Source organism: Salvelinus namaycush, chromosome 3 (assembly GCF_016432855.1).
Source record: "Salvelinus namaycush isolate Seneca chromosome 3, SaNama_1.0, whole genome shotgun sequence".
Lineage (NCBI taxonomy): Eukaryota > Metazoa > Chordata > Actinopteri > Salmoniformes > Salmonidae > Salvelinus > Salvelinus namaycush.
Window position 1 is genome coordinate 53,399,631 of NC_052309.1, and position 27,277 is coordinate 53,426,907.

Below are 27,277 nucleotides of genomic sequence, written 5' to 3' on the forward strand. Positions count from 1 at the left end.
TGGGTGTCAGTCTTTCATGATGTAACATCGGCCCTGTGATTGGCCCAGTAGCTCCTTACACTTCTACCCGTACACTGTTTCAGAATAGCAGATTTGGACACGCAGTGGCTGTACAATAACATGCTACTCATGACGTCAGAGCTCAAGGACTCATCTTCACTGTGCAGTATTGGTTTTGACTCGCCCCGATCCCTCATGCTGATTGGGGAATCGATGTCTTTTGAAAGACGAGACATTGGACAAACAGCCGTTAGTCCAAATGTGCAGTTCACATTTCCATATCATAAAACTCATATACAGTAGTGTCAACGTTTATGATCACTATGCTATGTACAGTTAAAAAGACATTTGGCGGGGAACACGCATCTGAATGCACCAAAATGATGGCCTGCTTCTCTGAACTGCCTTGTGAAAGCCTAACACTGTAAGATCCTATTTAGTAATTTAGCTAGCTAGCCATGTTGCCAATAGAACACACTTTCAAATAATGCCCATCTGACCAGATCTGACCAGATTGCGATTTATAATGGACTGTTTTTGGAATGTGTGAACAACAACAGTAATTGACACGGATGCAGGGCTGTGTTCCAGAGATAACAACTACAAGTCTGCTTGCTCTAGTTCCTCAACGGCACAGCTAGGAGAGCTCAAAATAGCACCTTATAGTTGAAGACTCCTCTTTGAGTCGTAAAAGTGCATTCAAATTACGTAGGAACTGTGTGTGGCCACTTGGAGATACCAGTTATACTTCTCACTCAAACCCTTGTCATTTTTGTCTTATGTTGCACCTACCCCACATTTCCCAGGAATAATCTAGTCATGTTACTGAATGTATCCAGAGTATCTACAGATTTAGTTATCAACAAATGTGGCGAAGTACAGTAAATGTAAAATATGCATAAAATCAATAACGTAATGTATGGATTAAGTCTTGTGTCAGATTAACTGTTTTGTCTTCACATTTTGTCCTCACACTTAATAATTTTCACATAATCTCCAATCTGTTCCCTTTTGATTGTTACCATGGTTATGCATATGCTTTCCATATGTCTTCTGTAAGAAACATTTCAATTTAGCCCTATCCCACGAGTGTATTGGGTTAAGAGGCATGCTATGCAGACTCATAGTACACTTTCAGAGCATATTCTTTTGTCTCGAGTCTCTGAGAGAATTTCTCCTCAGACACTAATTCTGGAGTTCAAGAGAAGGACAGACGGCATCATTTTTTAGACGCTTATGAAAGAGGGAAACAGAAATAGCTCATATTTGTCTGACTGCTGCGTTTCCAGATGCATTAATGCAGATCTCCCTGGAACGTAGGCAGAGTCTGGGCTATGGCTGTGTCTGCGGCTGTGTCTGCGGCTGGCTATGGCTGTGTCTGCGGTGGAGAGCTCAGCTGCAGACGTCCAGGTTTGATTGCTTGTAAAAAGCCACGGTCACATTTACTTCTGCAGTTTGCACGCACGCACAGGGTTCGGTTCTGCTCAGAAGTCCGGGGCCCGCTGAGTATTGGCCTGGCCCGGGGGGCTGGATCGGAACCGCTCAGCCCGTAAAGCCTCGACACCCATCCTGGCGCTGGGGTACAGAGCGCTCTGCTTGCTGAGCTGTGGCCTTGCCTCCCTCCCTCGGTGTGCCTGAGTGCCACGCCATGCGAAACATAATCCCACAGGTAATGGGGGAGTTTCACCACGCACCACACACCAGTGCACACACACAGCCAGCTTCCACCCATGGCTGCCCAGAGACAATGAGCCAGCTCTCTCTCTCCCACTCGCTCTTCTTTCTCCCGCTCTGTGTGTGTCTCTCCAGATTTGAATAGGACAAGCGTGTCAACGCAATCTCACAGTGAATAAATATATCCACAATCATTGCAATTCCAAACAGTGAAGCCCTGAAAGCCGGGTGAAGTTGACTTGAAACCACAATACCACATAGGCTTGGCCACCACTACTAATGTATCTGTTTCTACCCCACATAGAGCCCTTAATACTGCACATTCAGGCAACTCACAATACACCCCCCCCCCCCCCCCCCCCCCCCCCCCCAAATGATTGGCCTTAGCTGTTATTATGTGACCACAGTGAGGCTCTTGATCGGCTCATCAAAGCCCTTTGATGCGTTTACTCTCATTTTCCACCTCCTCCTGCAGTGGGCTCTGTTCCCTCTCTCACTCTAGCGCTCTTACGCCTCAGTATCGACTGTGTCCACAGTCCTCTGAGGAGCAAGGCTCGGGGAGCGGCCCGGCTCCCTCTCTCAGCCTGGTGTGTGGAGCTAACAGCACAGCTCAATGCACCCCGCAGTGCTGCGATGACTCACAACCAACATGTCAGATCCGAACACTGCCGGAGAGACCTCTCAACGCCGACTAGAAATCGCCACCTCGCAAAACAAAAACGCTAATAGTAAATATTGCGGGACGAAACCGACGATGGAGTAAGGCTAGAGTAGGCCGAGTGTTCGTGCAGCTTTTTCTTTCTGCGTGCTGCGTCCTCGGTCATGCGTTTGTCGCGAGCATGAATACATATTCCATTTTATAATAACCAACATAATATGCTAACAGGCACACATGGACTCATTGCATGTCAAATGTCAAGCTAATTATGATATATGTGCAAGGTTCTAAAAATTGCTTTTCCATGTCAGGTGTCTGTGAATGTTAATATCATTAGTGCGATAGGCCTATGGTATTTCAGTCAACCATACCCTTGACAAGAATATTTTCAGTTGGAATATTTTCCAGTTCACTCCCAAACAGGTGAAATGAGCCAAGCCAATCTGATAGCAGATCACTATAACAAGGGGGGGCTACAGTACTGTATTGTACTGTACTGTATTGTACTGTAGCCTACCTATGAAGTAGGAGAGCAGCACGGCCAGCAGGACGGCAGCAGCGATGGCCGACACGGCAGCACATTTCCAGCTGCAGTACTTGGAGGGTTTATTCAGCTTGAAGGAGCTCCTGGAGAAGGCGTTTCTGGGTAGCAGCCGCGGTGGGGGGGAGTAGACGGTCCCAGACGTCAGGGGGTACCCTGGAGACGAGCTGCTGAACAGGGGAGTGGTCCCGGACGGGGTTTTAAACAGGAAGTGCCTACAGCGAAGGAGAGAAAAGGGAAAGGAGAGAGAGACAGAGGCGGACACGGAGCGTTAGAATCAGCTGCTACATGGTCTCTGTTACCAATAGAATGTGCAAATTGTGTTGGAGTGAACAGTAGCTTTCAGAATATAATGAGACATCTGGAGCAATGAAGTGCCCCTCTATATTCCACCAGCAATTATTCACTGGTCATTTACATGCATTGATTTTCTTATTCACGCTACTCAAAGCGGTCTAAGGACTCTGAATTATACAGCTAAAAGCATACAGAATATACAGATTATCTCCTTCCAGACTCCTAGACCGGCATTTGATTATTATGCTCATTATCATCGTCAGTGCTTAGGCTAAGAATAAAAATCAACTGCTTCTTCGTCATCAGCAGTCTAATTTCTACCCAATGTGAAGAGGAGTAAATACTGTAGCTAAGTTAGTCTGCTTCGACAGTATCTCTCCCCTAGCACCTCCTTTCCGTCCCGTGCCTACTTGGCTACAGGCAGACCCCAGTGCCAGGCCAGTGCAATGCCTGCCTGTGCCAGGTGGGCGGCAGACCCCGCGGGGAGGTCTACGAGGAGGCAGATGGGATGGGGATGAAAGTGGAAGACGGTTGACCGTGCCGCTTTGATGCTGGTCGGAAGCTCTCACAAGCTGCTGCCCCACACTGAACCCAAAAACACTCTCCTCTCAGATCTCGTTCCACAGCTCCAGCCCGACGGGGAAGGAAGTCCAAAACCCCCCAGCATCAAACCTCATGGTGTCACTCCTCTCTCGCCTCAAAATAACGAAATTTCCCTTCTATTCACTCGCACACAACAAGAGGACAGTTTCTTCTCCTCAATTGGAGGAGCAGAGACTAGATTAATGGTGCACATCTACCAATTACGCATCTCAACTCCTGAGCTGGTGTCTGATCAATCCTAGCAGTAGAACACTGAGAGCAACACTAACAGGCTCTCCACAGCCCATCTCTCAACCAACCGAAGAAATCGCTGGAGAACACCAAGGATGACTTGTAACAAAAGGTCTGGGAGTTGCAGTTAGAAATAAGTAGGAAATCTGTCAGAGACGTCTGTTAAAATCGACTATATGTGTTGTAGAGGGAAATAACTCTTATTTGAAGTAGGTAGCGGGAAGCAGCAGAGAGAGTAACAAGTGGATTGACCGTCCATCCTCACGTCAATTCTCAATTCACCGGTCTGGTGGTCTGTGTCCAAATGAGAGCGTCAGCTCAGAAATAATAATTTCATGGGGCGAGAAAGGAACAGAATGACCGCAGGCACGGTCAAATGTGAAACCTGCTCAAGGCAACAGCCTGGTTTCATAGCCGTGACGATTGTGCGTCGGCATTCCTCACCCTGGAATAGCGATGATAAAGTGGGCTGACTTGCCTGTCTACCCTATTACCAGTCAATATCAAACGATGGCTAGCTGATGACGTCAACTAATCCCAAGGTCTGCAACATGTGACCTAATAATCCTCATTCAATTCACTCTAACAACCTCGTGTGAAGTGAAATAAACACCTGGAGGAATGGTTTGTCCGAACATAATATATTGAATATACTGTACTGTATATGGCTGTATAGGGGCAATCAAAGGGATCACATTAAAAAAAAACATGTTTGATTGGTTGTGTTAAATATGCGTTCAGCCAGCTGGCCATTACGGTTCATCAGAGTATGATCCTCTACACCTCCTCCTCAGTATATAATAAAAGCGATGAAGACAGTGAAAAGAGGTGTCACTGCGGCGACCTGAGAAGATGTTACACTTGGAGAGGAGTGACCCCCCCCCCCCCCCCAAGCAGCCCCTCCTGACGGCTGTGTACGTGCACTAATGAAAACATGGCTGAGGTTAGCGCCCTGCCCCTTACTTTGGCCTGCCCTCCCGACGCTGCCTGATTAATGACCTGTCCCTTGGTGACAGGCAGGCAAGCACGCAGGCGGCTGGCCACGGCCATCACATCACACCGTGTTAGTGGAGAGAATATCCTCTCAACTAGATGCATGTTAATTGCAGCAGGTAAATGAATCCATAAATCAATCATTTTATCCACCAGGGCATGAGTCATATAGCCGTCGTCAGAGACAGCTTTGCAAAGCAAAACAGAGATAGAATAATGGCTTTGGCAAGCACACAACAGATGAGATGGAGGATATCACAGTTGATTATGTGTGGGTATTACCACCTGAATTAAACAACACAATATTCTCACAACATACTGTAGAGAGTGTAATATTCTCTCTCCTGACATGACAAATAAGGCTGTTTTGTATCCAAATCGGTCCATAGTGAACATAAATGTACATGCTATTCAGCAGTTATTAAAATGCCCCTCTAGCTTACAATGACATTCAGTTCACATGCCTACCCTGACTTAAAAAATATATATATATATATATATATATTTCAATGTGATTATAGGACAAAATGAGCCTATAATATAAAAGGCCTTCATACGTTAATTGCTTTAGTTACACATATCATATCAAATACATGCTTGAGTTGCACATTTTCAAAGAGGAGAGCCAGCATCCAAGCTGCATTTGAAAAAGGACACCAAAAAAAAAAACGATTCTCTTTCAGGTGAGCCTTTGTCTTTTTGTTAATTTGTTTTATCCAGATGTTTGACGATCATCCTTTTAAATGGCACTTTATGGTGATAGTCTTTTCTTTCCTTCCTGCTCCTGTTTGTAAATTGGCCACAACATGCCACTCAGAGGGGTTTATCCCACACAGGCAGTTTAACAAAACCACAGATGAATACAAACCAAGCCAAACAGAACAAAACAAAGCAGCAAGACAAAACTGTGTTCATAGTCTCTCTTTCACAGTAAACACTTCTCTCATCCTGAGGGAGGGCGTGTAAAGCCAGTGCAATTAACGAGTAAATGGAGATTTTACAGATAATGAACAAGAATTCAACTGGAGTGTAGCTCTATTAGTATTCTACCAGACATGCCAGGACATAATGGTAAAGCTATCAAGGGCAACAGAAATTTAGCATAAGAATTTATGTAATGAACCGTGTTTGGGATTCAAGTCACGGAGGGCTGAACTGTTGGAGGTTCTGGCTGTTTCTCTCTCAATACCAATACCTCCAGAATATCAGGCAGGCAGGGCCGGGTCTGTCTGCAAGGTGCAACCACGGCAACACATTGAGCTGGGCGCTAACACACTGAACCATCCTGGCCATACCGACGGTGCCGGAGTCAGCCAAACTAATCTAATAAAAAGCAACATCAAAAGGTTCGGGAGTTGAATCCCCCTAGCACCATGGCTTTTTAAGGGACCACAAAGTCATTGACTTTATTGTGTTATCCCCGACTAGTTTTTTAAAAATGTATGTACTGTGTGTATATGTAATTTTGTAAACTGTCAAATCAAAATCAATCAATCGACCTTTGAAGACTTCCACAACAAAAAAACAAAAAAATCTGACAGGACAGCAACCACAATGCCGCAGTTGAACACAGAGAAAAACATGTTATATAACTAACCCATCCATTCTCAGAGGATGTCTCTCCTAGACAGAGCTCAAATTTAAAAAGAAACTGGGACTCAGTGGGGTTGAAACAGAGAAAAAAGGCATTTGGAAATTGAACAAGCTACAAACACTACCATTTAACATGGCTGCCATTAATAGTGCATAATTAATTTCAATAAACATGCCATAAACATGCAAATACAGCACCAGTGCGTACCATAATAATCAGCGGCTTGGTCTTCATAGTACAGGAGCCATACAATATGGGCTTTCACGCTACGTTGTGAGCATACAGTAGTAGGGCTAATATATACAGTAATAGGGCTCATACATGCAAATTGGCTAAATACAGGCTATGTATTCTGTTGTCGAGAATATAGGAGGAACACCTATAGGCCAAAAGCACCATTGCACAGGTGGCCACTACTCGCTACACTTTGTGATTTTTATCTCCCCCAACCCCGTTTAATTTCAGGGCTCCTCAGCAGAAATCGACTGCTGGAGGAGGACATTCAATCTGCAGATAGAGAGAGAGGAAGAGAGGGAGAGAGAGAGAGGAATGGTCCCAGCCTTCTCAAACAAGCCCATGGGGATACAGGGAGAGAGCGGACCGGGCAGCGACTCAGCTCACCTCTCAGGATAATGGATTTTTTATTATTTCATTTCAATTCACCAGTTCTGGAATGTGATGAGACTGGACCCTAGAGTATGACAGTGTTACAGTGCCTTGCAGAATTATTCAGACCCCTTGGATTTCTTCACATCTTACTGTGCTACAAAGTGGGATTCAAATGTATTTAATAGTAAAACAAAAATTGTCAACAATGTACCCAAAATACTCTAATGTCAAAGCATGTATTTTTTAAGTTAAATAAAACATTCATAACTAAAATACAGTCACTACATAAGTATTCAGACCCTTTGTTATGGCAAGCCAAAATTAGTTTGAGAGTAAAATGTGGCTTAACAAATCACAGAATAAATTACATGGACACTGTGTGAAGTAATAGGGGTTGACATGAGTTTTGAATGACTAAACCTTCCTCTGTCCCCCATACATACAACCTCTGTAAAGGTCCCTCAGTCAGAGAACGGAGCTTTTCGAAAGCCTCTTAAAGATGGTCAGTGATTGGTAGATGGGTAACAATAACAAATCAGACATTGATTATCTCTTAAGCATAGTCAAGTAAATAATTATGCTGTGGATTATGTATTAAACCACCCAGACACCTCAAAAGATACAGTTGTCCTTCTGAACTGAGCTGCAGGACAGGGTTGAAACTGCTAAGGGATGTTATCATGAGGCCATTGGTGATTTTATAACAGCTACAGTTTAATGACTGATGGGAGAAAACTGAGGATGGATTAAACAACTTGTAGGGACCTAAATGACAGTGAAAATAATACAAATACACAGAAAAAAATTATATTCCAAAACATGCAACAAGTCACTAAAGCACAGCAAAGAATTACACTTTTTGCATAAATGCAAAGCCTTATGTTTGGGCAAATCCAACTCAAAACGTCACTGAGCAACTACCTCCTTATTTTCAAGCATGGTGGTGGCTGCATCATGGTATGAGTATGCTTGACATCAACAAATACTGGGGAGTTTTTCAGGATAAAAAGAAACGGGATGGAGCTAAGCACAGGCAAAATGCTAAAGGAAAACCTGCTTTACACCAGAGACTGGGAGAGGAATTCACCTTTCAGCAGGACAATAACCTACAATAAATCTACACCGGATTTGCTTACCAAGAAGACAGGGAATGTTCCTTAGTAACCAAGTTAAAGTTTTGACTTAAATCTGCTTGAACATCTATGGCAAGACTTGAAAAGTACTGTGAGCCATGATCCCCAACATCTTGACAGAGCTTGAATAATTTTTTAAATAATAAAAATGGGTAAATATTGCAAAATCAGGTGTGGAAAGCTCTTAGAGATTTATCCAGAAAGACTCACAGCTGTAATCACTGCCAAAGGTGTTTCTAACATGTATTGACTTATGCAGAACTATATTTTAGTTATTACATTTTTCATTCATCTTTAAAAAATGTACACATTTTTCTTCCACTTTGACAGAGTATTTTGTGTACATTGCTGACAAAAAAATGACAATTAATTCAATTTGAATCCCACTTTGTTACACAAAAGAAGGAGGATTCTTTATAGATAACATTGATGTCATCGCTGAATAATTTGGCAGCTCATTTATGCACTGTAGTTTCATGGCGCATAAAGACTAGGGCAAGCATTTCGTGAGGGAATTATATAAAATAGTGCACTATGACAGTGGTTTTCAAACTTTTCTTGCCCAGGCAAACTGGCGACCCAGCATATGTTAGAAAAAAGGTGAACGATAATGGCAAGTAAAATAAATACTTTATTTTAATGAATAGATTTGGTTGATAGCTTCATTATTTTGACCTCCCCACAATTAATTGGAAGAGGAAGTGTCAACTCTAACATAGCCTATAAGCTGAAAAGGGAAAGGTAGCTTGTCGTCGGAGAGAACATTTAGCTGTTTTAAAGGTCATTTTCTGCAATTCTTCAGATTTTTTCATTGAGCTGAAAGAAAATTTTAAAGATTTTAAGTTAATTTCCAGCAATTCTATACAGTTTGGCATGGAGTTGAGGGACAATTTTGCAGCTTTAAAGCACATTTCCTGCAATTAAATGCATTTTGCCATGGCTAATGCTGTATTCCTCTGCTCAAACAAAATCAATGGGCATGTGCCCTGACTGTCTAATTTCTATTCGATTGTTAGTTCTCAAACATTGTATTATGAAAAAATATATATAGTTCAATATCTTTTCGGCATGCTTTTTATCTGGTTTTGGTCGTTTAAGTTGACAATGAAACTGTTTTTCCATCCCGAACATTACCACTTAGACAGCCCGCCTAAGAATTTTCTATACAGAAAAAACCCTGTAATTAGCTCCAATGACTGTAATTTCCTCCATATTAAAGGGATGGTTTGAGATATTGGCAATGAAGCCATTTATCTACTTCCCCAGAGTTGGATGAACAGGAACAGCTAGCACGGTAACTGTTCCTGTAGACTGCCTGTCATTGCGCTAACGCTAGTTAGCATTGGCTCATGAAACTATCTCTAACTTATTTCATACTGGACGCAGAGACATAAAAGGTTATCCACAATGTTCTTCTGTTGTAGCTAGCTAGCGAAAATGTATTAAAGAAATGTTGGTATGTGTCTTTCTACTGTAGTCATGTGCAATATGGTAACCTTACAGTTGATTTGTTCCATTGCAAAAAAAATGCTTTTCCAAGCCAAACCCAAGTCACTGCCTCCCTGAAAATGTGAGTGTGTGTGAGTGATGTGTGTGTGTGTGTGTGTGTGAGAGAACATGTGCGTGCTAGTGTGTGTGTGAATGTGTGAATGTACTGTATGAGTTAAATTATCTCCAGCAGTGGTATGATGGACAGCATGTCGGGTGGTTCCAGGTCATAGGGTAAGGGTCAGGCCCCAGATGAAATGTTGTTTTGTGCCTATGAGGGAGACTCTGTAAAGACCAAGCAGTATTAATGGGTGAAACTAAGTAAAAGTGCTAGCGCTGCAAGATGCCCTAGACAGGGGCATCTGAAAGACAAAGAATTATGAACTGAAGTGTGTGTGAGGTCAGGCCCATATGCCCCGACAGAAGCTATATTAATCTGCCTGCTGAGAACAGGCACTGAGGGGGCAGGGAGAGAGGGAAGAGAGAAGAGGAGAGACGGAAGGGGGGAGAGGAGAAAAGGGCAAGGAGCACTAGGGGGAATTGATAGTGAGCAAATAGACACAGGGTTCTTGTACTGTTTTGTTTTGTGTGTAGTTTGCATTTGTGTGAGTGTGTTAGTGTATATAGCTGTCTATGTAAAGTGTAGGATTAGGAAGAGGAAATTGGATTGCTGTCCACAGTAGAAAGGGAAGTCATAAAACCTAATAAACTAACTAACAAACAGTGGTGTAAAGTACTTAAGTAGTACTTCAAAGTATTTTTACTTAAGTAGTTTTTTGGGGTATCTTACTTTACTATTTATATTTTTGACAACGTTTACTTCACTACATCCCTAAAGAAAATAATGTACTTTTTTTTTTACATTTTCCCTGACACCCAAAAGTTACATTTTGAATGCTTAGCAGGACAGAAAATGGTCCAATTCACACACTTATCAACAGAACCTCCTTGGTCATTCCTAAAACCTCTGATCTGGCGGACTCACTAAGCACAAATGCACCGTTTGTAAAATATGTCTGACTGTTGGAGTGTGCCCCTGGCTATCCGTAAATTAAAAAAAACAGAAAATTGTGCCCCTGGTTTGCTTAAAATAAGGAATTTTCAATTATTCATACTTCTACTCTTGATACTTAAGTATATTTAAAACCAAATACTTTTAGACTTTTACTCAAGTGGTAATTTACTGGGAGACTTTCACTTTTACTTGAGTCATTTTCTATTAAGGTATCTTTACTTTTACTCAAGTATGACAAATGGGTACTTTTTCCACCACTGCTAACAAACCACCATACTGGAGACTTTTGGGGAAATGCATGGCCTAAAAACCTGAAAAGCAGCAGAACACAACTCATGCTGCTCGGAAACCAGATCAGGAAATACAACCCTAACATCCTGAACACTGTCTCGTTATTCCTGCGTATCTTAGCTAACATGATGGAATTGAAAAAAAAACAGAGTTCCTAGAGTAAAACTGATTTTCTCACTCAGTAGAGGCATGCTGGCTGTGACTCAGGCGCCAGGCTCCATTTTGGAAAGGAGGGAACAGGCAGGTAAAGGCGCCCGGCGGTAGCAGGAGTAGCAGGAGCACCTGGTAAATAAAACATCTGAGAGACACGCCCTGTAGTCCCAGTAACATGAATTGTGCATGCGGCGTGTTTGGAGTGTGATCTGGGAACATAGAGGAGCGACTCACAACCCAGCAGGAGCACGGCAATCACACACCAAACAAAAGACAGAACAGAGGGGGAGAGGAGGACACCAGCTTCCATCTACCAGAACACCAGAGAGAGAGAGCAGCAGGCAGGGCCTCTGCCTGTGTGCCAGTGTGGCTGTGTGTGAAGATGGGCAACGGCAGGAGGGGATGTTGAGTTCAGAGCTCTAGCAGCTGGGCAGAGGGCACCCACAAACCTGACCAGAGCCTTTAGGTTTAAGGTAAAGACCTTTGTCACTTGGATAAATACAGCCAGCTGTACAGTACCAGAAGCTGATAGGAAGCATAAAGTGTTCCTGTCCCTCTGAATAGGGAGGGTGTCCAAACATGAATGGATAGTAGGTAGGGAAGCAGGGAGACAGTGTGACTGACCTGGTCTCCAGGGGCACGCTGCTGTTCAGCGCCCAGCTTTCCTGGAGCTGGACTGACTCTGGCGTGGATGGGCCCTCCCCGGGGGCCGCCGAGGGGGCATGGGTTGGGCCGCGGCGGCTGGCCAGGGTGTTGCGGTTCAGGGAGTTGGCCGACGACTGGTGGTGGTTGTGAGGAGGAGGGAGTGGCGGCCGCAGAGACTGACTGTGGTGGTTGTTGGGAGGACCTGAAGGAGAACACAGGAACAAATTAGGGCTTATTGTTTGACAGGAATGGTGTTCTAGCGCATAGTGAATATTTCAGTTGTTATAGCCTTGGCGGGGGCTTTATAAATGTGTACTACTTCACAGCCTGAATTGACTGATTTAATGAATGCATTATCCATTGACAGTGATGTATGTTTGGATGCTTTAGTTTCATATAGAACATTTTTCATTTCATGTGTTACAAATTGCTTTATGAGAACAGGTCAGATCCAAATACAAAAACCCCTCTGAAGAAATAACTAAAATTGTACAAGTATAATATTTTACAGACTAAATCCAACCTCCTGTAGTGACCAATTCTGTAACGGCTTTCATTGGTGGAAGGAGAGGAGGACCAAAATGCAGCGTGGTACGTATCCATAATAACTTTTACTGAGAATGAATACAAAATACAAAAAGAACAAGAGAATCAAAATGAAAACTGAAACAGTCCCAAATGGTGAAAACACTAAAACGATTCTCAATCAGAGACAACGATCGACACCTGCCTCTGATTGAGAACCATACTAGGCCAAACACATAGAAATATAACGTATAGAACAAAACATAGAAAAACAACATAAAATGCCCACCCCAACTCACGCCCTGACCTAACTAAAATAAAGACATAAAAAAGGAACTAAGGTCAGAACGTGACAAATTCACCTTATCCATTCCATAACTAAAAAAGAGAAACATTTATGAAAATTGAAAGCTGTGAATTATAACTTTGTGAAAGTTTAAAATGTTAATTATGATTAAAACTATCCAAATATTGGAATCAAGTGTTCTTAACTTTTAAACCTTTAATCAAATAATATGATACAAATACTTGTATGCATTTTTGTAGCAGCCCTAAATCATTCCATTTAATTAAAAGATAATGAAAGTAGGTAAATACTTCCGATTTTGGTAAATGAGATCTAAATCTCTAAATTAAGGTATTAGAAAATATCACTAATTACTCAAGTCTAAAGAGAAATATTTGAGCGATTCTAATTTCTATCTACAGATACTGTATGATACAGAGAACAAATTGTGTAGCAACATGAATAAAACCTTAGTGCTTCCACCTCCACACATTCTTTACAAAGCCTGCGTGACGGACTGATCGGACAATGGCAAGACATCAATGAATCAACATTTTCCTCAAAAAGGGTCAAAATAAAAGACAATATATACTTCTTCCATGATGCAAAATAACAGTCTTATTGACTAAAAGGCAACGCCTACTGTATAAAAAAAGCACACAAACACATACACTAAGTGTACAAAATGACATAGACAGGTGAAATAATGATCCCTTATTGATGTCACTTGTTAAATCCACTTCAAATCAGTGTAGATGAAGGGGAGGAGACAGGTTAAAGGAGGAATTTTAAGCCTTGAGACAATTGAGACATGGATTGTGTATGTGTGCCATTCAGAAGGTGAATGGGCAAGACAAAAGATTTAAGTGCCTTTAAAAGTGGTATGGTAGTAGGTGCCAGGCACACCGGTTTAAGTGTGTCAACAACTGCAACGCTGCTGGGTTTTTAACGCTCAACAGTTTCCTGTGTGTATCAAGAATGGTCCACCACTAAAAGGACATCCATCCAACTTGACACAACTGTGGGAAGCATTGGGGTCAACATGGGACAGCATCCCTGTGGAACGCTTTCGACACCTTGTATAGTCTATGCCCCGATGAATTGAGGCTGTTCTGAGGGCAAAAGGGGGTACAGCTCAAGATTAGGAAGGTGTTCCTGATGTTTTGTATACTCCGTGTGTATTCTCCAACGGGTTTCTCCTTCCTTTCCTTGTACAATTAATTTAAGCTATTGAACATTTCAGGAGTAGCATAAAAATATCAGTTACCCATACAGTATGTAATGTCAACATCGTAAAAAAAACAGTGGGCCTACCTGATTATGTACACAGCACTGATAACTGAAAGAATGAGAGTCATACCAAGACCTAAGACATGAGCTAAGAAAGGGAGGCCTTTTACACAAAATGTCTTGTGAAAAGAGGAGAAATGAGAAAGGGATTGGGCCGAGCTGAGATCAGTCATGGTTTGGAGGGCCAGGGTGTGTAATCTCCCACACCACACTGTGTAAGAACTGGAGAAAGACCCAGTGCTACAAAACCCACAGTTCACAAAAGCTGCGTTTGGACTGCAGGGAACAATCTGAGCAGCACAATAGGGCTGAGAGCAGTGGATTATAAAGTGTGACGTGTCCATCAAAGCACCACTCCACACTACAGCCCTGGCTAAACACAATGGTATTCTGGTACTAACCCTTTAATGTGCTCTGATAACCTTGGTCGGGCTCTGATCTAATGCTTCTTCCACTGTTTCCCCCTGCAAACTGCAGTTCAAACTCAAAATCGAGCTGACAGCCATGGAGGTTGTTTACCAACCCTCAACAGGTCTGTGGGCACACAAAAGGACGCACAGTCAGAGGCCTCAGTTTCTAACCTTCAGTAACGACATCCCTGTGTGAAACAGTGGAATCCCACAAACACAATGGCCGGGCTCCTCATCTGTTTAAACATACTGCCGAGATCACAGTGGAGATCTGAGCAGGGGGGTTATCAAAGTCCCTTCTGTAATACGCAGATTACAGTATTCTGCAGCGTGCTGGCCTGTATTGGTCTACTGTATTGTGTGTTTAATAGCTCTAATACAAAGGCCTTCTAAGATGGAATTAATGTCCTTTCATCCGCCTTGGGGTGGCAGGTAGCCTAGTGGTTAGAGAGTTGAGACAGTAACCAAAAGGTTGCTGGATCAAATCCCAGAGCTGACAAGGTAAAAATGTGTCTTTCTGCCCCAGAACAAGGCAATTAAGCCACTGCTCCCAGGTAGGCCATCATTTAATAATAATTTGTTCTTAACTTACTTGCCTAGTTAAATATATCTATTTTAATTAAGATTAAGATCACTTTATTGGTCGATAGCACAATTTGACTTCCGCTTTTAGCTCAACCCTTCCGAAATACACACATACAGGCTTGGAGAGGTGCAGGGGGCTGCCACACTGGGAGTCTGGGGAGCTGGGTTTTGATACCAGCAACCCTCCGGACGCCAGCTCACTTCCTGCTCTGACCCTGGATTTGAACCAGCAACCCTCCAGTTACCTGCCGGTTACCTGTCACAGCCAGTCTTTCCACAGAGGATCAGCCCTTCCACTGTGGCTCAGTACTACCATCTCCATACCTACTTAAACAACATATGCCATCGGAAAAAGACAGTTGTGCTGCACGGTAGAGGAATGGCAGGGCACCTACAGTTGAAGTCGGAAGTTTACATACACCTTGGCCAAATACATTTAAAAACTCAGTTTTTCACAAATCCTGACATTTATTCCTAGTAGAAATTCCCTGTCTTAGGTCAGTTAGGATCACCACTTTATTTTAAGAATGTGAAATGTCAGAATAATAATAGAGAGAATGATTTACTTCAGCTTGTATTTCTTTCATCACATTCCCAGTGGGTCAGAGGTTTACATACACTCAATTAGTCTTTGATAGCATTGCCTTTAAATTGTTTAACTTGGGTCAAACGGGTCGGGTAGCCTTCCACAAGCTTCCCACAATAAGTTGGGTGAATTTTGGCCCATTCCTCCTGACAGAGCTGGGGTAACTGAGTCAGGTTTGTAGGCCTCCTTGCTCACACACGCTTTTTCAGTTCTGCCCACAAATTTTCTATAGGATTGAGGTCAGGGCTTTGTGATGGCCACTCCAATACCTTGACTTTGTTGTCCTTAAGCAGTTTTCCACAACTTTGGAAGTATGCTTGGGGTCATTGTCCATTTGGAAGACCCATTTGCGACCAAGCTTTAACTACCTGACTGATGTCTTGAGATGTTGCTTCAATATATCCACATCATTTTCCTGCCTCATGATGCCATCTATTTTGTGAAGTGCACCAGTCCCTCCTGCAGCACCACCACAACATGATGTCGCCACCCCCGTGCTTCACGGTTGGGATGGTGTTCTTTGGCGTGCAAGCCTCCCCCTTTTTCCTCCAAACATAACGATGGTCACTATGGCAAACAGTTCTATTTTTGTTTCATCAGTCCCATGTGCAGTTGCAAACCGCAGTCTGGCTTTTTAATGGCGGTTTTGGAGCAGTGGCTTCTTCCTTGCTGAGCAGCCTTTCAGGTTATGTTGATATAGGACTCGTTTTACTGTGGATATAGATACTTTTGTACCTGTTTCCTCCAGAATCTTCACAAGGTCCTTTGCTGTTGTTCTGGGATTGATGTGCACTTTTCGCACCAAAGTACGTTCATCTCGAGGAGACAGAACACGTCTCCTTCCTGAACGGTATGACAGCTGCGTGGTCCCATGGTGTTTATATACTATTATATACTATTGTTTGTACAGATGAACGTGGTACCTTCAGGCGTTTGTAAATTGCACCCAAGGATGAACCAGACTTGTGGAGGTCTTCAATCTTTTTCTGAGGTCTTGGCTGTTTTCTTTTGATTTTCCCATGATGTCAAGCAAAGAGGCACTGAGTTTGAAGGTAGGCCTTGAAATACATCCAATTGACTCAAATGATGTCTGTTAGCCTATCAGAAGCTTCTAAAGCCATGACATCATTTTATGGAATTTTCCAAGCAGTTTAAAAGTACAGTCAACTTAGTGTATGTAAACTTCTGACCCACTGGAATTGGGATACAGTGAATTAATATATAAGTGAAATAATCTGTCTGTAAACAATTGTTGGAAAAATGACTTGTGTCATGCACAAAGTGGATGTCCTAACCGACTTGCCAAAACTATAGTTGGTTAACAAGAAATTTGTGGAGTGGTTGAAAAACGAGTTTAAATGACTCCAACCTATGTGTATGTAAACTAGCCTAGTGGTTAGAGCGTTGGACTAGTAACCGAAAGGTTGACAGATTGAATCCCTGAGCTGACAAGGTAAAAATCTGTCGTTCTGCCCCTGAACAAGGCAGTTAACCCACTGTTCCTAGACCGTCTTTGAAAATAAGAATTTGCCTAGTTAAATAAAGGTTAAAAAAAAACTGTAGCTGCACTGCTGTTTTATTAGTGGGAGCAGCAGCTTTTTCAGAATGGATGACATGGTGACTTAACCCTCCACAATAAAGAGATGCAGCACGTTTGGGTCACAGCAGAGTGGAGGGGTGCCTAACACAGCACACACATGATCACACACGTGAACAGAAAGCAACAACATCAGCCAGGCAGAACAAGTGCACTCACACAACCTATCCCCGGAGAATTATGCCTTTTCTCTTTCTGCCTGGAAGACAATCATTCCAATTCCAAACAAAGTCCTATGAGGAGCAAGAGGGGCAAACTAGAAATTAGCAAATGAGGATACAAACTTAATAACAGCCAGCCATGTTGGTAATTACCCACTCCATGGATATAGAATGAACAAACTTCTAAAAGGTTAATTGCTTTTCTGTCAGCAAGGCAGCTCCTCGCTACAGTGGCAGAAATGGAAATTGAGAGTGTGTGTTTTCTTTATATTAAATCAGGGGAAAAAATGATATTATATTTATTGTAAGAAATATGTATTACACCCAAAAAATTGCTAAATTAATAAAATAAATGTTTCCATTAAAAACAAAGATTTATGGCAAGATTTATCCAAGTAAAATTGGTATCAGCCAAGCTGCAGCAACATCCATATGAGCATGACTAAAACTTTGTTCTGTAGCTTTAAATCTCATCCAGCATCATAAGCTCCTTTAATGTAAAAACTGTTGGGAAACAGCACTGAGCTGTAGTTCCACCCAAAAATGACATTCATTTCCCCCTCTATCTTCTACCTCCTTTTGCTTTTCTAAATGTAATTTTATTTTTATTTTCTTCCCCGTCAAGAGTTGATTCATAATTAAGTTCTAATTTACTGTGCAAACCTACAGTATGCAAAAGAGAACTCAATAAAACAGAGACGAGAGCCCGTGTCAAATAAGCTACTATATGATGGTTGTTGTTTTAGAATCATTCCTGAACAAAAAACTGGATGCCAGCTCAAGCCAATTTGCTACAAAACTCAGTTTAAACTTGAAAATCTCTGTTTGAACTTGAAAATCTGCTCCAACTCTCTTTAAACAGTATGGGAACAGAGGAAAACACACACACACACACATGAAATGGTCTACATGCCTATTTGTTTCTCCAATGTTTAGGAGTCCAGGCAAAATAACAATTGCTGTAGATAATGACCCAGGTGTAGAAATGTGTTTTATAGCCACCTCAGCTATCAAAGATACATGTGGAGAAAAGAGACAGAAAGCTGAGAGGGAATAAAAAAGGCTAAAAGCAATTACAGATCAGAGGCAATGCAGGGCGAAATGGAAGCACAGCACAACAGCTTCCTGGGTCCGCTTGTTGTTGTTAGTGGTGCATGGCGATGTTGAAATTACTGCAGCTCAGATTCGCAGGCTACGGGCTAGAATGACAAGGATTAAAATAAATTGCCCAACATGAGCGGTGGGAACCTTGGAAAAACAATACGAGTAAAAGCATAAATGTCAATTTGGAATGATAAAAGACACAATCTAAACAGGGCAAGAGAAGCCTCAAGACAGCGCAAGGTAATAGAAATTGTGATTTTTACTGTGACTCAGCCCGCTTAAAAATAAATGAGGTGGCATGATTGGAAAGGGGGCATTTTTCTGTCTTCCAGCCGTTTGTTCGTTCCACCTATCTATCTCTTCACACAAACCAAAGACAGGTGCAAATCTCTTCATTGAAACAGGCCCAAAAGGTCAGTGTACTCATGACAGCTCTCAACGCCTCAACGAGTGTTGGACGCCTGCCAAGCTGAATGGGTTAACATTTGGCTTCGGCTGCAAATTGGTAAGAACGGTGTTATGGATATGCAAGAGCCAGGATTCAGCTGAGGGTGTCCAGACTTCCTTTTCTTCCACTGCTAGCACATCATATCGTAATAGAGAATGGCAGGATTAGCAGAAGCAGTTCCAATCGTTTTTTCCCACTTCTGTTCGGTGAATAAACTTCATGTTGACAATTCTGTCGGGCGTTTCCAGAGCGATAGGATGGGTGGCAAAACACAGACCCGCAGCAACACCACACCAAGTCAGATCAGTGAGCGGCCATGCTTGAGAAGCCGTGGATCATACCCCTACTCTTCTAAAGAGCTGAGGATCTGGAACTGCCGAAGGACAGCTCAGTTTCGGAGTGCACTACTTAGCCCTGTCCCCTTGATCTTTTTCTTTCTTGGGGATTTAATTAAAAAGCAAGATTGCAGTACGTTAGTGCAAATGAAATACAGAGACATACTGATGGAGAGAAGAGGGGGGGGGGGGTGAGACGGAGGTAGTTTTTAAATATTCAGAGCACACTATTTCCCTGCCTCGGTCACTCATCTTCACTAATTAGACAATAATAACTGTCCAGCAGCAACAGACAGGGAGACGAGACTACTGCACATTCAACTTGAAACCCCTCCAAATCAAATACCTCAACGCTATGAAATTACATTCATCACCAGAGAGATCTGTGGCATTAATACAATTTATTAATACAAAATTTAAGACCAGACAAATTCCTTTGGTAACAAAGTGGTATAGAGAATGGAGTGATCAAACATGCAACACACCGCACAAACCTCTAGTGATTTCCCTGCTGGAATGTTTTCCTACTTCATAAAACGCATAGACACCGGAAATCGCAAGAGGGGAAAAAAACAACAACAGATGAATAATGCATCGGTAGCATTAGTGCGCTAAGAGCCTGAGTCTTTCCAGGAGTAGCTCCTGCGTCTGCCACTGCTCACATCCAGTTCTGGCTAAACCTTCCCAGAGAGTGTGTGGAGAGACAGGCCCCAGCAGGCACACATACAGTGCTGATGCCATCGACACCTCACTTCTCCCCCCATGGCACCCGAGAATGTGACGGCCTCAGGAAGAGAGATGGAGCGTACACAAGGTGCTAATGCTGTAGCATGGGTTAGCGCAAAAATTAGCAGGAGACTAACAACGCATACCAATTACGCACAGCCGGCACTGGGGATAAGCCACAAGCAAGGCTAAGAGTGGAGGCTTCAGGGGCAGACTACACGTTTGAAGGCAATGTTTAGCATTTGTTTGGAGATGCAACACTGCCACAATATGGAAGAGGCATATTATGCATGCAAATATGATCATGGGAATGAAAAAGCCGTCACAATAATACAATGTGGAATTTAGGAGCAGGGAACGCAAAAATTAACAGTCATCCAACTTCAAACACACAGTGATTTAAACTGGGATAACAAAATATGCAATGAGGCTAGAGGAGTAGAGGGGACGGATGACCGAGTTGTCGTAATAATAAGGGAATCAGTCGATAACTGAACAAGGCACGTGGGCAGGAAAACCAACTGCAGTGTAACCTTGGAGAATAAAAAGCATTGCAATATGACGGGGAAAAAATGGCTCATTATCCGTTTCATCATTCAGCTTCTTGGTGGTTGTTGGTGAAAATGTTTCCCTTTGAGATGTGATTGTACGAGTAAAGTACAGACGAGCCTGAGACGACACAATGTGTGCAGATGGCGGGGAAAAGTAAGTTACAAAACAGCACATCAGAATGCTTTGTAGAGAACTATAGTATCCTATTACAGAACACAGTATGTGAACTGTGTGTGCTCTACATACAGGAATTTCAATCAAAAACGATAGCAGGATTCATTATCAGAAACAGGGAAAGAGATGCCAGAGTGGAAAACAACAGGCAATTAAAATATTATTTATTCTATCCAGCTACCTAAACAATGGAGAGAAAAAAAGAAGGAAAAGCACACTTGACAAAGGAGGAGGTATGACGTAAAGGTAACGTAAGGGTAATGGCGGACTGAAGGGATTTATGTAGAGCACCTCAAGATAAAACATAATATTCGAAATATCTGCTAAATTAGACTAAAATATTAGCACTACTTAATCTGGTGAGTGATAACCTTCAATCTGGACAATAACACAAAACAAATCCTAAAACTAGAGACATTTATCGACAAATATTACGAAAACAGGCAACAACCAAACATGACGGAGAGTAAGACAGGGGAACCGATTACAAAACGAAAACGTGACTCTTCTACAGACACTGATGATTTAATATTCTCACCACCCGGAATGGTAAAGGTCGAAACCGATCTGTTAAAATCAATAAATGACAAACTGGGTATACTTGAATTAGTTAGTAAGGATATAAAAGAGTTGAAGGCAAGCCTAGAGATGAGTGATGAAAAAGCTGCGACATTGGAGAAGCAAACACACGCGCTAAAAGGGACAGTCAATAAGATTGAAACCGAAATGAATGGAATTAAAAAGGAGAACACCGTTCTGAAGGAAACCTTACTAGACATACAAACTAGATCCATGAGAGAGAATTTGGTACTTACAGGTATCCAAGAAAAAGAAGGAGAAGTTCCTGAATCTATAGTTAGAGAGTTCCTCCTTACAGCGCTTCAGATTCCACGCGAAGTTATCGACAAAATCCAACTTGAACGCGTTCACCGCTTCGGACAGAGAGGGCAGAGGTACGAACGCCCAATCGTTGCCAAATTTGCTTCATTTAAAGATAAAATAATGGTTAAAAGCCTGGGTAAAAGACTTGCTGGGACCAAAATTGGCATGAATGATCAGTTTCCGAAGGAAATTGCAGAACGGCGCAAAGTTCTGTATCCAATTTTCAAAGAAAATAGATTAAAAGCGAAACGAGTAGCTCTCGTCGTTGATAAACTATATATTGATAACCAGTTGTTCAGAGACACAAAGACTACTCCATGGTTATTTTAAAAATTACAAAGTTCTCATAGACGAGGGAAATAAACACAATTCAAGCCCGGTTACTGATTGTAACAATACAATAAAAAATATAGCTTTTCTATAAATCTTCACATATAACTAATTGAACACACAAGCACTAATTCAACATAGTGAAGATAAAAACTAAGTAAACAGAAGGCACAGTATGTGTGGATGGTATGGTTTGTGTTTATTTTTTATTTTATTTGTTATGTTTGGAAAGTTGAGTGAGTGAGTAATGAAATGGTTGCATATCCCAGAGCCAATGTATTGCTGTGAGCCGGGTATGAGAGGGCTTTCAATGTTGTTCAGATGATGGATATACTTTTATAATGAATTATACGTCTTATTTATTTATTGTCCTATCATGGAGAACTACATTTTTTATTTATTTTTTTATAAATTATATCTAATTATTTATTATCCTATTTTAATGGTACGGTCCATGGCACTATACCCTAGACACCCACCTGAATGACCCAGATACTAAGGAGAAGTCCCTAACTGTTTTATGTGCCCGCTGTAAGCGGTCTGTATGCAGCTAAAATGAGGTCAGAGACCAAGAGCAGCACTGCCCCCTCAAGATTCTGAGCCTGCTTGGCAGGGTTGGTCCTGCAAAGCCAAAGCCCCAATAAGGGAGAGCATAATATACAAGGAAATTCTCAAAGCTGCTAATGAGAACCTTGACGACCTTGTACCTAGCCGGTGGGGATTCCGGTGGGGTGCCCCCACCCAGGCAGTGGCAGTGCTGGCAACACTAGCTGCAGTAACCCATGGGGAGGGGGTCACACTCGGACATTCAGAGAGGGGGTATATTATTGTGGCCCTGGCGGCACAAAATCAAAGTCGGACTGCATGGAGATGCGTGGGGACATGGTCATGACGGGTGGCCGTATTGTGGGTGTTTCAGGAATAAGGTGTACATTTGACCTCCATTATCTAGGATATGACAATGGTAAATAAATCTCTCAATTTTTGCTAATTTTTTGTGCGGTCTTGCAGGCCTTCTCATGCAGCTGCAACTGCAAGTGCATTTGTAAATCATGACCCATCTTGAGTTGGGCTCTGGGATGGTGCAATTGTTGAGAAAGTGAGCTTATGGTTGTGTGGGGGTAAGGGCTGAGTGTGTGTGGGTGTATGTGTGTATCCCACAACTGTTGCGAAGGAAGAAGTAAAAGATGTTAGGGACAATAGAGGATGATCCACAGATATATATAATACAAATCGAGGTGAGGGCAATGGAAATGCATATGGTAATTGATCTTCTTCAATTCGGTAAATGGCACTGTATGCTCTTTTCAAAGAATGGATCCCAGTCGGTTCAGGGCTATGGGATACAGGGGGTCGAGGGTGGTCTACCGGGCATTGGGATGACAAGCCATCTCGAGATGAGGCCTTTTAGCGGGTGGAATAGTAGGGACCAATTGGAGGTTTACTTAGTAGAAATGCAAATATCATGGTACAACTATATAGACACTCAATCATTATGTTACTTTTTAATAGTACGTTTACAAAAATATATTCTGATTAAAAGAATGAAAGGTGTGTCTCATTATGGTAAGTGGTGAAATAAGTATAGCCAGTTACAATTGTAATGGCTTAGCAGATAATAAGAAAAGACGATCAGTATTTACCTGGCTAAAAGAGAAGGATTATAATATCTATTGTTTACAGGAAACCCATTCAACAGTTTTAGATGAAGTTTTGTGGAAAAAGAACTGGGGGGGAAAAATATATTTCTCCCATGGGCAAAGAAATTCAAAAGGGGTGATGGTTTTAATTAACAATAATTTTGATCCAAATGTGCAAATTGTCCAAACAGATCCTCAAGGTAGATGGATTATTTTAAATATGTTATTGGACAATAAACAAATATGGCTTGTTAACCTATACGGTCCGAATAATGATGATCCAAGCTTCTTTGAAAATATATATAAGAATTTATCAACTCTACAAGCAACACTAGACTCTATTATTATAGTGGGAGATTTTAATACGGTCTTAAATACCTCTATAGACCGGAAAGGAAATCACACTACAAACTATCACCCTCAGGCACTTAAGGAAATCATGAATGTCATGGATATATTGGAATTAGTGGATATATGGAGACTTAAATACCCTGATTTAGTGAGATATACATGGCGGAGGCTGAATCAAGCTAGTCGTCTTGACTACTTTCTTATACCATTCTCTCTGGCACCAAAAGTTAAAAAAGTGTTGATAGGGGACAGAATGCGGTCGGATCATCACATAATTGGCATATATATTTCTCTTACAGAATTTCCACGTGGGCGAGGATATTGGAAATTTAATCAAAGTCTACTAGATGATAAATTGTTTAGAACTAGGACAGAAGATTTTATAACTGACTTTTTCAGACATAACATAGGTACAGCAGATCCCCTTATTGTATGGGACACTTTTAAGTGTGCGTTTAGAGGCCATGCAATTCAGTACTCATCTATAAAACAAAAGCAATTTAGATCAAAAGAGTCCATATTAACAAAGGAAATTGAAGGACTAACAGTACAGTTAGATAGCAATAAAAACAGTACCATAGAGGCACAGAATAAGTTAGAGGAAAAACAAAAAGAAATGGAGGAACTTATTCAAGAAAGATCCAGTGTAATACATTATAAAAATAAAGCGAACTGGATGGAATATGGGGAAAAATGCACCAAATTCTTTTTCAATCTTCAATATAGAAATGCTACCAAAAAAAATGTATTAAAACTTGTTACAAATGATGGAGTCACGCATGATTCACCAAATGATATTTTGAAAGAGGAAGTAAAGTACTTTAAGAATATGTTTTCGTTTCAGGCTCCTCCATCTCCACTAACTGAAACTAATTGTATGGATTTTTTTCCTATTAATAATGTAAAATTAACATCTGTACAGAAAGACTCATGTGAAGGCCAAATTACAGAGGAGGAACTGCTTGATGCAATTGGGGCCTTTAAGGATGGGAAAACTCCAGGGCTGGATGGCATACCAGTGGAAGTATACAAAACTTTTTTTGATATACTCAAAGGACCATTATTAGCTTGTTTTAACCACTCCTATATAAATGGTAGATTATCAGACACGCAACAAGAAGGTCTGATATCGTTATTACTGAAACAGGACCCAAGTGGTATATATAAAGATCCAGTCCAATTAAAAAATTGGAGACCTCTTACACTTCAGTGTTGTGATGCAAAAATCCTAGCAAAATGCTTGGCGCATAGAATAAAAAAAGTTTTGTCAGATATTATTCATCCTAATCAGACAGGTTTTTTACATGGACGATACATTGGAGATAATATAAGGCAAGTACTGGAAACAATAGAACACTATGAAATATCGGGGACACCAGGTCTGGTTTTCATAGCTGATTTTGAAAAGGCTTTTGATAAAGTACGACTGGAGTTTATATATAAATGCCTAGAATATTTCAATTTTGGGGAATCTCTTATAAAATGGGTTAAAATTATGTATAGTAACCCTAGGTGTAAAATAGTAAATAATGGCTACATCTCAGAAAGTTTTAAACTATCTAGAGGAGTAAAACAAGGTTGTCCACTATCGGCATATCTATTTATTATTGCCATCGAAATGTTAGCTGTTAAAATTAGATCAAACATTAATATTAATGGATTAGAAATCCGTGGCTTAAAAACTAAGGTGTCATTGTACGCTGATGATTCATGTTTTCTTTTAAAACCACAACTAGAGTCTCTCCACGGCCTCATAGAGGATCTAGATACCTTTGCTATCCTCTCTGGATTAAAACCAAATTATGATAAATGTACCATATTACGTATTGGATCACTAAAAAATACACATTTTATATTGCCATGTAGTTTACCAATTAAATGGTCTGACGGAGATGTGGATATACTCGGTATAAAAATCCCAAAAGAAAGAAATGATCTCACTCCAATAAATTTTTATAGAAAGTTAGCAAAAATAGATAAGATCTTGCTACCATGGAAAGGAAAATACTTGTCTATTTGTGGAAAAATCACCCTGATTAACTCTTTAGTCATATCACAGTTTACCTATTTGCTTATGGTTTTGCCTACACCTAGTGACCTGCTTTTTAAATTATATGAACAAAAAATATTCCATTTTATTTGGAACGGCAAGCCAGATAAAATTAAAAGGGCCTATTTATATAACGAATATGAATTCGGAGGGCAGAAATTATTAAATATTAAAGCATTAGACCTCTCACTAAAGGCATCAGTCATACAAAAGTTATACTTAAATCCAAACTGGTTCTCTAGTAAATTGGTACGAATGTCTCATCCTATGTTCAAGAAGGGCCTTTTTCCCTTTATTCAGATTACACCTGCTCACTTTCGGTTGTTTGAAAAGGAAATAATCTCCAAAATATCCTTATTTTTTAAACAAGCCTTAGAAAGTTGGTTGCAATTTCAGTTTAATCCACCTGAAAGGACGGAACAAATAGTACAACAAATATTGTGGTTAAATTCAAATATAGTAATTGATAAAAAAACTGTATTTATCGAAGAAATGTTTAAAAAAGGTATAATTTTTGTGAATGATATCATAAATAGGACTGGTGGAGTTATGTCACACATGCAGCTCACACAGACATATGGAAATGTCTGCTCTACCCAAAATTACAACCAATTAATTGCAGCATTACCACAAAAATGGAAGAGGCAAGTAGAAGGGGAAAAAAGTAAGGAACTTGTATGTCGGCCCTGTATTAAAGAACATAAATGGTTAAAGAAAAGTGTGATAAATAAAAACATATACCAATTTCATTTAAGGACCAAAAAACTGACAGCTGTGCCATATAAATTGCAAAATAGTTGGGAAGAGATGTTCGATGTACCCATTCCATGGCACATGGTTTATGAATTGATACGCAAAACAACGCCGGATTCAAAACTTCGAATTTTTCAATTTAAATTATTGTACAAAATTCTTGCAACTAATAGAATGTTATATATATGGGGTATACAATCTTCCCAGCTCTGTAGATTCTGCTGTGAGGAGGCAGAGTCATTAGACCATTTATTTTGGTATTGTCCATATGTAGCTCGTTTTTGGTCACAGGTCCAGGAATGGCTGAAGAATTGCAACATTTGCCTAGAACTAACGCTACAGATAGCAATACTGGGGGATTTGAAAAGCCATAGTCAATCAATCAATAATATAATAATTATTTTAGCAAAAATGTTTATTTTTAATTTACAATCTGTAGAAGCTATGAGAATAGGAAGGTTCAAATCTTTTGTGAAGCATCACAGCACAGTTGAAAAATATATGGCAAATAAAAATCCGAAATGGATGATGTTGGAAGATAGATGGGAAGGGTTGAGTAGAACTGAA

At 41.1% G+C, this 27,277-nt stretch overlaps 1 protein-coding gene across 1 annotated transcript in view; it reads right to left on the reverse strand.

Moving 5' to 3' along the window:
- Positions 1 to 27,277, reverse strand: part of LOC120044420 (teneurin-2-like) — a 203,608-nt gene that overhangs the window by 35,572 nt on the left and 140,759 nt on the right. The window contains exons 7-8 of the mRNA XM_038989068.1: positions 11,905 to 12,127; positions 2,850 to 3,088 (exon numbers count right to left, since the gene is read on the reverse strand). Of these exons, the coding sequence (XP_038844996.1) occupies positions 2,850 to 3,088; positions 11,905 to 12,127 (462 nt within the window). The remainder of the gene's footprint in view (positions 1 to 2,849; positions 3,089 to 11,904; positions 12,128 to 27,277) is intronic.